The sequence below is a fragment of the Pelobates fuscus genome, chromosome 10, assembly GCF_036172605.1.
Source record: "Pelobates fuscus isolate aPelFus1 chromosome 10, aPelFus1.pri, whole genome shotgun sequence".
NCBI classification, from domain to species: Eukaryota; Metazoa; Chordata; class Amphibia; order Anura; family Pelobatidae; genus Pelobates; species Pelobates fuscus.
Window position 1 is genome coordinate 81,721,283 of NC_086326.1, and position 19,271 is coordinate 81,740,553.

The 19,271-nt window shown below is 35.5% G+C and overlaps 1 protein-coding gene across 11 annotated transcripts in view; it reads right to left on the reverse strand.

Annotated features, from left to right (window-relative positions):
- Positions 1-242: 242 nt before the first annotated feature.
- Positions 243-19,271, reverse strand: part of PAX2 (paired box 2) — a 74,029-nt gene continuing 55,000 nt past the window's right edge. For 4 of the 11 annotated variants that reach the window (XM_063433961.1, XM_063433959.1, XM_063433960.1 and 1 more), the window contains 4 exons: positions 18,536-18,662; positions 5,874-5,975; positions 2,369-2,455; positions 243-1,127 (listed from right to left, as the gene is read on the reverse strand). In XM_063433961.1, the coding sequence (XP_063290031.1) occupies positions 1,051-1,127; positions 2,369-2,455; positions 5,874-5,975; positions 18,536-18,662 (393 nt within the window). In that variant the 3' untranslated portion in view covers positions 243-1,050. Of the gene's footprint in view, positions 1,128-2,368; positions 2,456-5,199; positions 5,299-5,873; positions 5,976-8,858; positions 9,069-11,514; positions 11,665-18,535; positions 18,663-19,271 lie in introns of all 11 variants that reach the window. The other 7 variants (XM_063433954.1, XM_063433953.1, XM_063433951.1 and 4 more) reach the window with 6 other exon arrangements.

Consider the following 19,271-nt stretch of genomic DNA (forward strand, 5'->3'; position numbering starts at 1 on the left):
AAAACAGAGTGGGGACACAACATCTCTAGAACTGCCTTCATATGATCCGGTGGTGGGCTTCTATCTCTTTTTTTCCATTTTTCATCATTATCATATTTTTTTTGTGTTTGTTGTTTTTTTTAGAAAATTGTCTATTTTCTTACAGACCATCATGATAAAGCATAAAAACAGAGTATATTTATATATATATTTATATATTTATATATTCATATATTTTATTAATTTTTTTTGTTTGTTTTCTTTTTTTTTTTCTTTTTGTACAGTCATTTGACTTTAAAATGTCCTCCTGTCTTCTGTTCTCTGATCTGATTTGATTATTTTTTTCACTGGAATGGTGTCCTCTAGGAGTATTGTGACATGCCAGTACAATGAATGGAGCATGAGAGACAAGCATCCAAACCAAGGAATGGGGGCCTATTCAAAAAGCCCCAAGAGAAGTCCTAAATTAAACACTTTCTTATTCTCATTCCTTCCATCCTCCATTTGCTAATTGTTTCTTAATTATGCTGTCAGAACTCTTCTATCGGTTGACTTTTCTCAGCAGCTCTCTCAGATGAACATGTTTAAAAGAGAAAATGTCCCTTAACGATGTGCTCTCTACCTTTTGTCTTCCTTCTTTTAATGAATGAAATAGTCTTTTCCATGTGTAGCACATGTTTGTCTTTGGAGTGCCATAAAAATGTAGTAATTCCTTGCATTGCTCGTTTTAGGGGGAGAAAGAGAGAAGGTAATGTTTAACATTTTTTTCTACCACAAGGTCCCACTGTCCGCAATATAAATAATGTGTGGGCCTCTAATTTTCAACAATAGAATGAAATGTCACGTCAAATGCGTTGGCAGAGTTTTCATCAAATTATCAACAGCAAATAACTGCTGATGGAGAGGGTCAGCGTTTTTCAGCTGCGTAGTTTCGACAGAAGTAGCAGACTCGTTTCAGGAGGCACAGAAAGAAACACTCTTCTTTTCAATGGCATAGATGATTTAGTTCAGACAGGTACAATATGGAGGCCTAAGCTGTCACCTTGTAGTTTCATGTGATTTCCATGGTAACTAGTGGCGGTCATAGGCAGTGGCAGCAGTGGGAGGTGCGGAGCCCCTGGATGTGGCACTATAATAATAAGGGGAACCTGAAAGTTAACAGGAGAAAAATGGACTGGTTGAAAGGACAAAAACTGAACAAAAATACTGAAACAGAGCACAGCATATATAAATGAAGTGTAGACATAATATACAAAACTTGGAACTTGCTAGGATTAAAATGGAGTCTCTGGGTTTGACATCTGATTCACAAGTGAAGTATTGTTTGTGGTATACAACTCTTCCACTCCCTGTCTAGATCTGCACTAAAATGTGAAATGTCATGTATTTTAGAGGAGGGACAGTAGTCTTCATGTCAATCAGACACATTTGTAAAATGCTAAATTTTGCAGAGAACTCCCTTACTCATGTCTCCGTTAGATAGAGAAGATGAGATTAGGGAGCAGCGCCTTGGAGAAGTCCTAAAAATCAAAGTAACATGTACTATTTATTTTGATTACCTGACATACTACACTATTTTGGTGTCTCTATTCTGTCAATGTTACATATCCAAACCATACATCGTTGGAGCAAGATATCAGACCTATATGCCCAAGCACAATATATGGAGCTAACTTATAGCTCCTTACACTGTATGTGTACCTCTTTCTTCCTTGTATTTGAAGTTTTGACATATTGCACTATATTTGTTTTTGTTTTCTTTCTCCACCAAATGTTACCTTGATTTTAAGGATTTCCCCAAGGCGCTGCTCTCTAATCTTCTCTTCTCTACCTCATACCTGTGACCAGACAAGAGAGACTCTGGTTTGGGTGTTTTAACTGCTTCCCATATTTGGATACCAAGCGCTAGCTTTAATTATGTCTCCATTAGAGATGATCTACTTGAAAGGAATCACAAAGTTCCCACGTATGGTAATGCTTTGTTTATGGGAAATTAAAGGCTGAAAGCAGTGGAGTTCTTTGCTAGTTCTACTTTAACACTGATGGATTTTTGGATGATATTCCAACTTATTTAAAACTGCATAGACCCATTAGCCTATGTATTTACAGTCAGCTGCAAAGTTGGAAACTAATACATAAATATCCTAATAAATCACCAAATAAATCTATTGGCACAGCATGAATTCTTTTAAGAAATTCCCTTTTATTTCTGTGAATAAATGTACACCCAATTTTGTGTAGCTTTATAGCTATACTAGTTACATATAAAAAATGCAGACTGTCGAGTTACGATGAATTTCATGAATCAGCCATTTGAATTTTCTGTATAACCTACTCTAATATGGAGACCCTTTCACATTACCTATGAGGTGCTTTAGTCCATACTTACTTAGTAAGGCTGGGTTGCTAAACCTCCACGCCTCGTTGTATGTTGTGTACTGTGGGTGGCTGTAAGGATTTCCAGAAAATTCACTTCCTAGAAAACAAACAGATCAGAAAAAAAGGTGAGTGACATTTTATTCGAAATCTAAAATATGATACTAACAGCTGTAAATATAACATTTGTTTGACACATCAGAACTTTATATTTTACTGCCAAAGCAAAGCCAATGGCAAAATTGCCATTAAAATAAGCTAAATTATCAAAATGATAGGGATCCTAGAAAGGGGGACAACCTAAACACTTATAGGGAAGGAAGCCCTACCTTTATTGCTTCTAAGAACTAGAGTAAACAAGATAGAAAGTATTTCTCCTACTTTGTATTTTGTTTACTCTACTCCTTAAAAGCAATAAAGGTAGGGCTTCCTTCCCTATGAGTGTTTTGGCCGTCCCTATTTCTGGGACCCCTATCCTTTTCAGGGTCCTTCTTTTGTTATTTGTTGCTGGTTTGAGGGTTACCCCCTCGGTCTAGGAGGTCGACCGCAGGCGTCATTTTCTAGACAACTCACCAGTCCTTGATTCTTGCCTGGACCTCTGAGTTGTGCCCTTGTTGTTTGACATCTTCTCTCTTTTTTAGATAGCTCATAAGTATTTCTATTTATGAGGGACAGTCCCTATTTTTTGCCAAAATTCTCTGTCTTTCTTTTCTATCCCTTTTTTTTCTGGGAGCTTAATCTAAGTGTATAACAGAGATCCACAGCAATAATACTCACAGTAATTTGTATTGAACTACAATACACGTGTTTAGAAATCAGAGAAAAGTAAAAGCTGCGCCAAATAAAACCAATAAATAAAAAGAGTCAACAAGTAAAATTAGTCCAAATAAAAGATTTTCTTGTTGACTCTTTTTATTTATTGGCTTTATTTGGCGCAGCTTTTACTTTTCTCTTTTCTCATTGTGTTTTAAGGATTTTGAGGCATTCCCTTTTAAAGTTGCTGCCTTATTCTGTTATTAAGCGATAACCCTCCTTTTTTTTTCCTGTGTTTAGAAATCAGTTTGTGTTAATAAATTACATTGTTTTTAAAATTACATTTTAGTTGTTAAAATTGAAGTAATAACATTTCTCGCCCATAAAGTGCGTGACATGTTTGAAGGCATGCCATTTGCAACCAGTGTTTTAGAACTTCTGTCAGTTGCTACCTGTAGTGTATTGAACTCTACTACTCTGTTTTGTCTTCTTATACTGATATTAAATTGCTAATACTTGAAAGTATGCATAAAATTCCCCCTGCTGTGTATTGGAATAGGACCCTAAGGAGAGCACTTCAGCAGCACTCTCTGCAAGATCCTACAGGCTGGGAGCTGCCAGAGGTGACACGTGACCCTTCACTGCTTCAGCGAACAGGCCCACCTATTTTTCAGGCATGCCTGCCCATTATGGGTATACGTCACTGGTAACGACCCCTATCAGACCTTTCCACTACATACTGATCATGTACCTACCAATGTTGGGAGGTTTGCTCCACACACAGTGAGTGGGAGTGAACACTCTATGTTAACACTCCCCTTGTTTCTAAAATTTCTTCTGCAAGCCCCCCACTCATCATAATCAACCCTGACCCAATTATCCATGAAGCAAGGGAATATAGGGGGCCATTAGCAGCCCCCACCCCGACAGTTATTAGAGAGGCCAGAGTCCTAACCCCCAATGAATGATGTGTAGGACCAAAAGAAAGCTGCAATTTTACAACTTCCTTTTGGCTTATTATATGACACTGAACACCACTGTTGCCTTTTTTATTTTTTATTTTTTAAACATTATCTACAAGCAGAATTATTTTCTGTCAACCCCTCAAAGAAAAAAGTTCTCACAAGAATTAAGTAAAAAAGCTATACATGCAGGAGTTCTCATAAACATCAGACTTTACTATTCAATAAGCCCTATCTATGACATCCTTTGCTTTCATTGATCCTATACCATTCAGCAACATCCTTATCATATACTCTTCTCATATATTAAAAATCTCGTTGGCCATGGAATTTAATGCGATTCGGCTGAGGCACATTTTATGTATTAAATAGGAGAGAACGTGTACAGAAGAATGCAGTGATGCTACATGTGGTTTAGGTGTGTACAGGTGGGGGAGCAAAATAAAACAGCGGACAAATGAAAGTGTTTATTGACAAGAAGTGTAAGCATGCATAGAGGAGGATAATGAGGTTTTGAGCTCAACTGTGACCAAGAGGAACTGAGCTATCTTTCCCAGATCACTAATGAAACAAGTGTAATTTCCTCATCAGCATTGAATTTTATTTACGTACTCCCATAGCTGCTCACCCAGCTACATGCCCTTCCTGTGCATTTACTTTGTAGACCCAGGCTCTTTTTATTCTGTATATGTTGCCTTGCGACATACTTATACATATTTAAAAGGAAGTAATGTCAGAGCTAAAAAGCATGGATCAGATCTACATGATCATGCAAGGTCATCTAATGGGCCACTTAGTCTCACTTTTATTAAGATGTATTAACATATACATATTTAATATACATATTATATTAAATTTACATAGAATTCATTATTTTCAGATGTAGTCAAAACAATGTCATCCCTGGGGGATCTTTTCAAGAATTGGTGCTATATCATAGTCCTATCATCATTTAAGAGTAATGGTTGTGATTACTGACACCGCAGTCACTAGGCCTTAATAGAGTGGTATTCACAGCTTGATGCTGTAATCTTAGAATATTGGTTCGGAATGCTCACTGTACATAGAGTGTCAGAAGAAAAGGAACACAGAGTATATTGTATACATATGCACAATGCATTGCACTCACCACTTCCAGTCCTGCAGTGAAACAGACATGGTTTAGAGCTGGAAAGACATGAGCAGCACTCCACAGGTTGGACCGAATGGTGAACCGAAACGTTGGTGCCTGTCAATGGAGTGATAATAAGATGCCTCTTTCATGTAAGTGACCTGTGGAGTGCTGCTTACTATGTGTTTGAAGCTCATTGTGATAAAACTAAATATACAATGTATCTATTTCTCTCTCTACTTATCTGTTCATTCATAATTCTATGCATCCATCCATCCATCAATTATTCATTCATTTTGTCCTGTTATATATTATATAGTTGTGTTGCTCTCTGGCAAAAGAGATAGATAGATAGATAGACAGACAGACAGACAGATGAATAGATAGGCAGGCAGACAGACTGGCTAAATGACTCATACATATACACGTGCATATGTACATACATACAATGGTACATTTTTTTTTATTATGGAGTGTATCTCGGTTTTAATCTTCAAGCAAGGTAGATTAAGGGTATCACACATGATGCAATAAATTTCTTAACACAGTTTCTCTAGGGATCGGAAGTTTCTGCATAGCTTTATTGTATAGGTGGTACAAAAAAAAGCAGGTGTTAAACATGTGTGTAAATGTTCCGCGGATATACAACATCAGGAAAATGTTTCATGCACAGCAACGAGCAATAAACTTACCAGGTACCATGCCAGCGAGAGTTGAGGTGGGATAGCTGCCTTGTCCCGTAGGAGGGACATGAGGAGGGTATCCTGGAAGAGTTGTACTTGTCATATCTCGACCTATGAATAAAAAGCAGAATATACGTGAGAAAGATAAATTGTTATATTTTGCAAATATCTCCTTTTCTAAAAATGCACGTGTCAGGTTATATACATAAAAAAATATGTTAATGTCCAAAACCACATTCACTTTCTTTACCAATACTATGCACTAACACATTGTTGCATGGCATCAAAAGAGCTTAAATAGGGAAAGAAACTGGCTTCACTTTATTCCCATAAGAAAGTAGAAATGAAATAAATCAAAGTATTGTAACAAAAATAAACCTGCAGAATGTTATACTCTGCTGTGACAATACATGGAATGCATCTCCATAATTATATCTAGATAATGCTGTATCTTTGATTGTCTTAGTCAATGGTATGTGCCTAACTGGCCTTTACAATATATAATTTAATGATGAATAGTCTCTATTTATCTGCGTATGGACATTCATCAACAGACAAAACTCATTCCTATTGAAGAGATATCAAATGCATTTTTTCTTTTTCTTTCAAAATAAAATATGTAAAATGCTAGGTAATGCATGGTATCACATCAAGCCTGTAAGTAATTAATTTATTGCACATTGAATTAGATAGTTTGTTGTCTGTTACTGATCTCCACCACACATAAATGTGGTATATAATAATAAGCCATTTTATCTTCAGGAGTTCTTAAAGCACATATTGCATATTTTAAAATAGATTTAAGTAACTTTTTTAGAATCATTACTATTACAGCTAATTGTACCAGTTATGGTGTCTTTAGAAGACGTTCGTATGGATAATGCAGAAATTACATATCTGCATTATCTTGGTGGCAACAAATAGGCTTGTTTTGGTTCAGGGTGAACCCAATTTATTGTCAACGTCTTTGGAATAGTTTTATCTATAACAGAGGAACTGCAATCAGACTTGTGGTACCATTAATACTTCAGGGAGCTGCAGTGTTTGTGGTGGCTAGATTGTCCCTTTAATAAATCTGCTTATAACTTAATGTTTCTTATAATAACATTCCTCAGAAACACGAAAGGCTGAATAGAGATTAAGAGGAACAGAACATGTGACCCAAATGTACACAAACCAGAACCATTGGCAAATTAAGTTAAGATGATACTTATTCCTTAAATCACAAAAAAACTATTAAATTATTAAAAATAAAAATTAAAGGTAATGTGTAGAGAGAATGTCCTGTATTTCAGTCTATTTTAAAATTGCCAGACAAGTTCAATGCTATAATTCAATTATATCCATCACAATATACATTGAATTAATTAAATTTAAGTTTTATTATGACAGCATCACCATCCAATGTATGCCACTCATTGTGCACAACTATATTATCAAATGATCAAATATAGGTCAATAGTGGTGTATCATATTTGCAAACTCCTAACTATACAAGTCAATAGGCTAAAGGCATTGTTTATCATTAATCGGTTTTATATTTTTGTCTGGAACAGAAAGAAAAAAAACTGCCATATCTCACAGGCAATAAGTAAATAGATATACATATATAAAGTGGTTTTATTTAACATTAAAAATATAGGAGGTCTGCATAAAAAAACAATGGTTGAAAAGGATCTAATGTTTTCATGGTGATTGCTCAAGAATTAGAACTATGTTCCACAAAGTTTCACTAGCATACTCAGGAGCTAATGGTAAACTTTTTATAGTCTATACTCTGTGGCAAGTCCTGTTTGTATATCCCTTTGAGGTTCTAGAATAGTAGCAGACGGTGAAATCAGTCAGATACACTCTCATATTGGTTGCACAAATTCCTGCCGGACATCCCTCGCAGTACACTCTGCTGCTTTTACAGACTGTATAACTTTGTTGCATACAAATAAGTTGGTCACATGAAGATTATGCATACAGATGATGTATCATCTGATATTAATTTGTCAAATAACAGATAAATAGACTCATCAAGACTACATTTACCATTCTCTCTTGGAAAGAAAGCATGAGGATTTATCACTGGGACATACAAACTCTTGTATTTTGTGGGTGCAATGGTGTCTACAAGGAACTTGTGGCACAAGAATCCATTCATACTCTCTAAATCTAAAACACAGTCTTCTCTTAATTTAGCCAATATATTCTAGAGTTGCTCATCATCCTAGAACTCAAAAAGCCAGGTTCTCTGTGTTGTACTGTAATGTTGAACAGTACCAGATAAACTGACACTAATTGCCAAAACTAAATCTTATGTAATGTAGGTGACACTGGTAAAGAGATGTCACACAAATCCTGCAAGGTCACTTCATGACTACTTCTTTAGTTAATGTAATAATTTCATAATAGCACCATGCTTTGCAGATGAAAATTAGTTGCAAGTTACTTAATAATTTCATAATAGCACCATGCTTTGCAGATGAAAATTAGTTGCAAGTTACTTAAAGAAGCCCTAAATATATACCAACTATGCACAAGATCACCTACCAGACGTAAGTGTAAAACACGAGAAAACATGTTTCATGGAGTATGCATCTGCTATTGTGACTTGACCATAAACAATCAATATATTTTAAAATAAAAATTCAAGCCCAAGCAAACAACTGGTATTTTCCACTCAGATCAAACATTCTTTATGTAGTTTTCTAACATCAAAAGGCATAAAGCAGTTGACCGGGGCTTCTTTGCTAATAACTTTTAGAAGGGACCTGTTTCATTTAAGAGTATTTTGGTTTATTAGTACACTGTATCATCCATTTGACAGCCTAGATCAGGGGTAGGCAATCTTCGGCACTCCAGATGATGTGGACTATATACTCTCATAACGCTCTTACAGCCAAAATGCTGGCAAAGCATCAGGGTAGATGGAGTCCTCAGCATCTGGAGTGCCAAAGGTTGCCTACCCCTGGCCTCGATGATTGGTGGATGAAGGTAAGTAAGTACCTGCTATGACTGGCTGGCTGCCGAACTGCCCGTAGTGGGGGCCATGGTGGGTGAAGGAGCTGTACGAAGGTGTGGACGCATCAACCGTGAGGGCCACCTGGAAAGGCTGAAGGTCAGCCAGCCCCGAGCTGGCCAATGAAGAGGGAGTGAAGGGTGTAAGGGAAGCTTCATGAGGCTCTTGCTTTACATAGAGGTGAGAGGAGAAGCTTTCTGTGAGGGGGTGAGGGAATGGATTGACAGAGGACAGACACACATTGGGTGGAACAAAGGAAGAGAGAAAAAAAATAAAATGTATAAATGTAAATGGAATGATGGAAAAACATAAAGTAAAAAAATAGAGGAGCTACAAAAAAAATGAATTTTTGAACTGATTGACCATCTTCTCTACTTTTCTATGGAAAATGGAGACAGATCAACAACTGTTGCCCTACAGGGTACTTTTAATAGAAGACTAAATGATACCTGGTACCGCAGTATAACACATGCCATTGTAGTCACATGGCATTTGTGAGTACATGAACATTACCAGAATTATCTAACCAGATTCTTGCAGTACAATTATAGCCTTCTATCTAAACCTAAATTAAGAAAAACAATACATCTTTTCTCTTCTCTACATTCTAAGAGAAGCATTTCAGAGCACAATTTTGAACAAAGAACAACTAAAACATTTTAAATTCCAAAAAAAAGTAATCCAGTCTCAATAGACACAATCTACCCAGTTTTTCATAATGAAAAAATATAAATATATACATATATATATTTTAATATCAATTTTTACCTATGGCTCAGCTTTTCTTGGGACAAAGTTTGATGAATTAAGAATCCAGTCTAATACAAAGTTCTATTCCTGTTGGCGTTAATATAACCTATAATATATACATAAAGACACAATCCCTGTCCAAATATCTGCTTCTACAAGAACAATAGCCAGTAAAGATTCCTAAATGCCACTTAGTATAACATTATACAAATCTGATTCAGCACTAAAGGCAAACTGTTAAATATTCCAGGTACTGAAATATTGCAAATTACTCACAATAATATCAAAATGCCAACCGAGTTATTTTCAGTTTCATACTGTATGTAACATTATCATCACAGAGCATGGGTTATTTTATTATATGCAAATATATGCATCTTTATTAACATCACTTTGCCAAGAAACCCAGAGTTAATTTGCATTTTCTCAATTTATCTATCCCACATACGTATACGTATTTCTCAAGTTGCTACATATATTAAAAGGTATGAATGAACTAAATTATGTCCAACACCCCGATAAGGAGAGACCAACCCTCTGAACATTATCCCTGCATTTTCAGTTTTACTCTAAGTTTTACTTTACACTTTCAATTCAGTGGTTCAGTATGATTATCTATGTTGATGTTAGGAGTATGTGATATATTGATTATGGTTTTTCTTCATAATCAGAAAGAAGATCATTGTCATTTTATGATCTTAGTATGGCAGTGTCTGCATACAGGGAAACCTGATCATTCAGAACATTGTAAAGAGGCAGAAAAGGTGAAATCTCTAGTGTCAAACAATATTTTCTAAATCTTTTAATGAGATGGGCCATTTAATACTGCCTCTTCTAAATTATCCTATTACTGGAATGAATGTGTACCTTTTTGGGGACATTGAATAGTGTACAAAAAAAGACAACTCCAGTTGAGCAGTTATGGTCTAGAGATTGGTCACAGTGGAAAAAAGTCGACAGTGTTTTTGAAAAAGAAAAAATACCAAAGCAGCAGAACGGATATGTATGAAAACATAAACGACCCTATAACAAAGAGCAACATAAACATGGCTAGGTTCCTACAACAAAATGGGCTGTTTACAACCCAGTCCTATCAAGCCATACCATAACAGCATTCTTTGAATTTTGATGGAATTTCATGGAAATAATGAATGCTTACTGTGTGTGAAAGAAAATTACGATTTAGGTATATTTACATATCTGGGTCAAAATTCTATAGTAGCCAGTCTCAATCCTTACTAAAGAGGTAGCACATGCTAAAGGGATGTGGAATTCAAATGTGTGTTACCGGGGCATTATATTAATTGAGCTGCAGTATCATTAAAGGGACACTATAGTCACCGGGACAACTACAGCTTAATGCAGTTTTTCTGGTGAGAATAGTCTGACCCTGCAGGCTTTTTGCTGTAAACACTGTCTTCTCAGAGAAAGTGTTTACATTATAGCCTAGGGTCACCTCCTGTGGCCACTTTTCAGATGGCTACTAGAAGTGTTTCCTGGGGCAGTGCTGCACAGTGTGGCCGAGATCATCTGAATTGACAATCTCAGCCAATGCAATGCTTTCCTATGGGAAAGCATTGTGATTGGCAGAAATCATCACTTCTGATGATGTCAGTCAAGGAGGCAGGTCAGGGGCATAGCCAGCACCTGCAGACTGGAATAAGGTAAGTTTTTAGTATATTTAGAGGGCAACGGGGAAGGGGGAGGCTAGATAGTGTTGGTAACACTGTAGGGTCAGGAATACATGTTTGTGTTTCTGACCCTACAGTGTTCCTTATACTCGTTATACAATTGAACATTGTAAATAGAAAGCATACTTGAAATAAATAGGCATTAGTAACAACATATTTATTTATCACCCTCTGCAAGCCCTGCTGACTTTTTCCACCCTACCTTTTCTCTCTTCCTCTCTCCTAAATTCTGCCTCTTCTAAATAAGGAGGGAACCGCGCAGAAACCCCACACCCGCGACTGGATTTCCCATCTGGCATGACTGGCAATTGCATAAGCTGCCATAGAGTAAGGGGGCTACCATCAGCAATATCTAAATGTTCAAATAAAAAAAAAAATCCGTTAATCGATAAAACTGCATCTCATTCCATGTCGGAGCATTATATAGAGTTATAATAATAGAAAATAAAACAAAACAATATTTAGCATATACTTTTTAATGAGCCGTATTTTACAGCTCACTTACAACTAGTTTGCAAGCTTTTACTTGCCATACAAATTTGGTATAACAAAGGGAGATATTCAATAGTAAAGTTTAAAAAGGCTTATCTAATTAGTCCACACCGTTGATTTTATGACATACTGGCATCTCTTTAAGTCAGTAAAATTGTCAAGAAATATGGGATCCCGTGTACCAACAACAATTGTATTAGGGAATACAAGTTATCTGTCATTGTCTTATTGTTATGGAAATTACCCAGAACTCAATCAAAAAGCAAGCAGTCTTACAGACCCTAAAAATAAACAGAAAAACCTCTGACCTTCCCCTACTATTCTTGTGTGTCCAAAATATTCTGCTACTAAATGATGGATGTGTTTCTATTTACAAAGATGCTTGGTTTATCAATCATTAATTGGGGAGTCTATTAGATGCTATTGTTTTGGGGGTTTGTTGGTTGTTTTTTCTTAAGTGGAGGTAAATATTATTTATGGGGGGGGATTCAGCTATAAGTCATTCACGTTCTATTAGATATTCACTTTGTTGCTGTACAGAACAACTCCCATTACACTAAGCTTGTGATAACAGAATTCGTCTTATCACTGAGAGTTTTGTAACACATAGGAGCCTAGTTACTAAACAATGAGTGAGTTCTGGTTGTGAGGTTTGGTTGTTTTTTTTGTCAACCTCAAAAATTTGCTGTTTAGGGAAATTACCGGTGTAAAGAAGACAATGCAATTATATAGTTTTTAAAAAGAAAATGTTTGAGCCTTTATTATCCTTAAATTCAAGCCAATGTTTGAAAAAGACAATGGAGTTTTGTAGTGAAGTTGAAAACTAAATTGCAAAATGTAATCAATAATAGCTAAATAAAGGGGGAAAAAAATCACCAACTTAGCTTTGTTCTCAGTTCTATGTTCAATTCCCTCCAGTTTGTTGTTTACTTTGTTGTTTAAACCTCAAAAATTTGACTTAATTCAAATAATGCATTTAAAGCAGAAACATTGATAAACTGTGTAATATTAATATTTGTTATCTGTCCCTATCTGACCCATTCACTCACATGTTTATAATATTATTATTAGCATTTAAATTGCGCCAAAATATCCCGCAGCGCTTTACCATATTATAAAGGGGTAAATTTAACAATAAATGAGACAATTACATTTTCAATTATTTGTTTGTCTTAAGCAAAAAATACTATTGGGATTTGTAAGGAATCTGACATTAGTTTTGCATTCTCAAAATGCAACAAGAATGTAAATATAATGTCTGTATGTGCCCAAATTAGCCCCAGATAAAGAAAGTACAATTAACTGGCTAAATTCAGACAACGGTACTTAGGGCACTCTAGGCTTCTATTGTCTTTGGTAAATATTCCCTACACTGTGCATAGCACTCCCTCTTCCTCACTCTCAGACTGCAGCACTACACTTTTAAGCCATTAAAGCTTACGTACAGTGCATAGTGAGGAAAGGCATAATTAGACGTCCTTTGCTCAAGGTTCCAACTGAAGCCCAGGGATAGAAGCTTGTTCTTCATCTGGTGAAGACCAGCACTTGAGCAGAGAATAAAGTAATTGGAGATTTGTTAGAATACAAAATAGTATATGCATTCAAAGGATTTATAGAGAAGGGGGTTAAACTTTCAGGAAAGCTCACATTTACTCATCTCATTGGGACAAATTCCCTATTTAGTCAGTATTCTTGTTCATTCACACATGCTCAGTTGTTACCACCTGAGATTAATGCTTGTTTCTCATAATGCTAAAGCCACAGTCTTTATATTTGATCAGTTGAACAGTATAATTGATTCTCTTACAAAATATAAAAAAAATGGATTTTTGCAAGACAGAGAAGGCAACAAGAGCTCTTTAACATGAAGGTTTAATTTACCAAATTATATTATTATGTTATTTCCTGCTGGCAGTACTTATTGAATCTGCACATTTTAAATTATTTTGTCAAATAAAACGATTGAAGTTGGAAAAATGATTCTGTAGGGAAAAAAAAAAGTGCAGACACAATGAACTACTCCAACGAAACACTCTGCGTCTGTGTTTAAGAGAAATGCGAAGAAAATGCACATTCCTCTATGTAGAGAATATTTGTTTTTTAATCAGATTAACCATGTATAGCAAAAAAAACAAAAAAACTGCATCTCTCACCTTGAAATAAAACCTATCTTTAACGCCTATACTTTTCCCATAATAATCACTCCATGAATCATTCATCTTTAATAGATTATGCAAATAGCAGACATAAAATCAACAAAGATCAATAGCGGTAGGCATTTAATTGCTGCCAAAACCAAGAAAAAACAAAAAACCTTTTAGGATTAACTATGATCTGCAGCCTTTTTGGGTAATGGCTCTATTAATCCAAAAATTGGAGCACAGCCTAAGTAGAGAAAAATAATTCTGTTCTTCTTCTTCAGCTCTTTTTTAGCTTAATCTGTCCTTTAAAATGTTTACCTTCATTACTGTTAGTAAACAGCACTCAGCGTTAATGACTGCGTTCCTCTATTCTCTATCTGATTGAAATCCAGCATACAGATGAACATGTTAGTTTTAAGGTGCCACCTGGGAATGTCAAGCTGAGTCTGCAATGAACTTTTCTCGCACTTGGATCAAGATGGATCAAGCAAAGACGCCTCAATGACATTGAAGAGAAGCAAAAGAGAGGGTTGACATATGTAGACAGCATGCTATCCTGGCTGCATTTGACTGTCTATGCAGCACTGTCATTCTTAATGCTAAGTCTGCTGTCAATGTATGAAAAATACAGATTTTTTTAATATAAGATGTGCAAAGACTATTGCTAATACACTTGACTATTTTTGGATTGAAGCCCTAACCTCTGAAGTAACAACTTGCCATTGTTTCTGTAGATGTCTGCACACTAACTGTTAAGCATCGTCCTGGCTGTTGTACAGCACAAATGTCCCTGTTTACAAGGGACAGTACCTATTTTGGGCCAAAACCTCTTTTCTATCCCAATGTCTCTCTTTTTCTAGGAACTCTATATCGTTGGTGTATCTGAGTGTATAATAACTCCACAGCAATAATACCCCAGTAATGTGTCTTTAAACTACAATACATGTCGTTAGAAATCAGTCTGTGTAAATAAGATACATTGTTCTTCTTCTAACTGATAATTAAGATGGCTGCTTAACTTATAAAATGACCACCTATTTATACTATCCCACCCTTTTGCCCCTAACCCTCCTCCCACCATTCCAAAGACCTCCTTACCATTCTTTCTATACACTCCCCCTCACACTCACATGTTCCTGTTCTATCTAGGCCAGTGATGGCTAACCTTGACACCATAAATTGTTTCTGGACTACATTTCCCATGATGCTCAGTTAGCTTTTAGACTCTAGCTGAGCATCATGGGAAATGTAGTCCAGAAACATTTATGGTGTCAAGGTAAGCCATCACTGGTCTAGGCCTTGCCTGACTCCTCAGGGTCTACAAAAGCAACAAATGTGTTTTAAAGAACAGGGCAAAACTCTATCATTCACCTAAGAACAATGGGTTGCCCAGGAAACTATGCTATGCATACCATTCAGCTACTCCTGCTTTAAGTTTTAAATTCACTTTGAATTCTCACTTTAGTAAATAACCCTGTATGTATCATTTATTAACCAAGGCATTCCTGATGGCATAGTCTGACTTCTCTGTGAACTAATAAATGAATGCCTGTTTGCGTATTAGGACCTACTTTGCTGGAGTTTACTTCCTTGCTCTTGATTAACATCACTTCAAATTGGATGCTTAATCCAGGATCAGAGCTGTTACATTAGTGTCTGTGTCTCACTTTGTGTCCTCTTTATCTGGAACACAATAATTTCAAGACACATAGAACGTTTGCTTTACTCCAGCCTCTGCTTCTACAATTTTCAATCACTAAATCTTTTCAGTAAACATAACATTTGCTTTAGACTCGCCAGTATAATTACTTGAAGTTTATTAACATCTCACTCACTTCCTCACATAAACACACGTACAGTCTCTCGAAACCCAGCAGTCACTGTTTAAGGATCTTTGAAAAGCCTCTAATTCACAAATTACCAATTCAAAGCATGCACAGCAAACGTTAATTATCCTGCATTTTTATTAGAATTTTAAAAGTCACATTCTCTCAGTCGCTAACATGATAAAGTTTAAAAATTGTTCCACAATATACCTAAAAGTTTATGCAAGTTTACAATATCACCTCGATGTTTGTGCAAAAGAATTACATGCTGAGATAATTCGAGATTGCTATTAATTGGAGTGTCTACAAAAGAAAAGTTTAATTAGCCATATCCTACATTGATGTAGCCTTAATTTTCAAAAAGACAAATTTTTTAAAAGTCACAGTTGCTTCGCCCCTTCAATAAAAAAAATTGATTTTGTGTATATGTACTGCAAACCACTTGCAGTTAGATTCAAATTAATTTGATGTATGATTTGTAAAGAAACTGATAAAGTGATTGCTATTTTTAAATATTAAAAATTGACCAATACTTGTTTTAAATATACTTAAGAAATTAAATGTGTTCATGACAGTGATACATATGTTTTTTTTAAATATTCCAACCACACAGACATTTGTGTAATTACATATATGGGATTTAATCTAGAGTAACTGAGATATATAGTAAGTAAAATGTAATCTAAGCATCATATAATAGTTTGATTGACATGCACTGAGGATTCTAGTGCATTGCCTTTAACCCCTTAAGGACACATGACATGTGTGACATGTCATGATTCCCTTTTATTCCAGAAGTTTGGTCCTTAAGGGGTTAAAGAAGTAAAAGACAAGATATATGAAAATAGGATAGGGTAATTTGGGGTTAAATGTTCATTGGTGACTTTGCCTTTCATTCCAATATATAAAGAATATTATATTTTTACGGCAAAGCATGGTTGCCTACTCGCTTACATTTACATATTGGTGAGATTCAAGAAATATATGTTGCCAGTGTGAGCCAGAAACTCGGCATTTGTTGTTTTTCATGCCTTGTGCCTATTTAGGATTCTTTTTCTGTTATTTGTCATATACATATCTATCATATTGCTCTAGGCAACAAGAATATGTTAATGATAACTATTAGTACGGTTAAATGTGTAAATATTATCTTTCCTCCAAATTACTAAGCTTATTATATAAGACTTATATAAATAATATTACGCAAACTCCTGTCTCTGGTTATAGACCAAAGAACTAGTTATCATCAGTCTGTGCTATGTTATATATTATATGTTTCACTGTATAATGAGTAAGCCCCATGTGATGCTTTGTAAAGAGTTTATACATTAAACAGTAAGTTGTGGTGAGTTAGAAAATGTCTAAATTCTTCAAATAAAGTGTTTTTCTATCAACCAGAGTTATGAAACTAGGTTTTCTATTTGAAACATACATGTGTTTTATTGTACTGCCCATCAGTGCCAATAGTGGCCGCAAGTGAGGCATACTATAGAGATATGTTGTTACCAGATCTTAAGAAATGCTGTAAATATAACTAAAAATATAAGTTTCTTGCAAATAGTTTTGAACCAGTCTTTTAACACAATAAACAAAATGTCTTGTTCTCTGTCTTTAGTATGTCATCATAATACCCTAACACATCTCTGCAGTTCACACAGTAGATATAGGCCACAACTTATGATCACATTGAATAGCAAATTTTGTTTTATGCCATGTAATTTATATTTCTTTTACTAGAAGAATTCATAAATTCATCATAATCTACTGAGCACAACCAGAATTATTAGCATGTATGTCGAGAATTGATTGACTTCCTAGAGCAGGAGAATCCTCCAACACAAAGCTCTCCTGGTCTACAAGTTATGCTGTAGTTGCTGTGATTATTACCCTAGTGAATGCATCACTCTATCAACCACAATGAAGCCAGAAGGTTATTGTCATAGGTAAGGTGTGCCCTACTTTGAAGAGTGTTCTCAACCAAGGTCCATAGTTCCTGAAAAGTGCCAGAGGTAGGAGGGAACGAGAGGATAGTTGTTACCCTAGTGTAAAACCTACAACCCTGGGATCGTGGTTCTAGTAATAGAATTAGAAAGACAGTAAGTATTTATATAATATCTCCTGATGTTTAAAAACATGTAATTTGCTGTTATCGTAATAAAATATTCTTTGCTTTAGGAGATGTTAGCACTTTAAATGAAGTTATCATGTTAGACTCACTTTGATCAGTTCATCTGATCTCAAGAATAACTCTGTAGAGCTGCTACTTCAAGACACGCTTGAAACCCCTTATATTAATAGGACTGATATAGTTATTTTACATCAAGATTCATTTCAATTAAACATATTTTTGGATTCCTAGGATAGATCATTTGAAAGAAGCCTTAGAAATCCCACGTTAAAATACACGTTGGTTCACTAAATGATGTCAGAAATTAAAACCAACAGTTCTCAATCTATTACTACCTTCATCCCGTTAGTTCTTAATCTATCAAAATGTCAACATCTGAGGTTAAACAACTTGTACCACAATTCATCAAATGGAATGGTTATCAATAAAAATGCCTAATTCTATACCACATCAAGATCATCTATAAAACTGCGTACATGTGCGAATGTTTTCAGATGGTGTTTCAAAATGTTTTAAGTTCTTTCTTGTCTTCATAATCTGAAATATGTTCCTGAACGATATCTTTCAGGCATATTTGGTAGAATTTGGTTTTAGTGTAAAAAATGGTAACTTAGAATACTTTAGAACTCAGCTTACCAGTCACCACAGGGTAGGATTGAGGTCCTGATACGTTGCTTCCAAGGTCTGCATTACCAGAAGCTGATAGACTAGATTTGACTTCATCCAAACCAGGGGTTAGTGCAGGAAGGGAGTATTCATTGGCCTGATAAAGAAAGAAGTAAATAACCCCCATTGGCTATCACATTATATAGACCACAAGCATTAAAACGGGCAAAAGACTTGAAGGTATCACCATACCTCAAAGTGATTATTTATGACCTATTACATTCTTCAGGACTTGAATGTAGATTTAATATTATAGTTGTCTTAACAAATCTTTAACTATATTTTCAGAAATGGTAAACAGGTTTTATCCTTGTTTAACTGCCTTTGTGCGTAGAAACCTCACTTTGACATTTTAAACATGTAGAGTAAAAGTGAGAATAAACAGTCACTAGAAATTTAGCAATTTGTGTATCGAAAAAAAATATTAATATTATAGCTCTAAAGTACGCGTAGGGAGATTTTTATCTTAACATCCCCGAATCCTCCTGAATCACCAACTGTTAACATATATATTTTCCAGATTTGGAAGTAAAAAGGTGTTGGTTGTGAGAAATGTCTATATATTTAAGCTTAAAGAATTCGGTCACACAGATTTCTTACAACCAGCATGTCATGACAACGTTTCGGCCAAAAACAAATGCCTTTTTCAAGTCATGACTTTTTGCAATTTTGACGTGTTCCTAGCTACCTGCTATCCCCTGGGTAA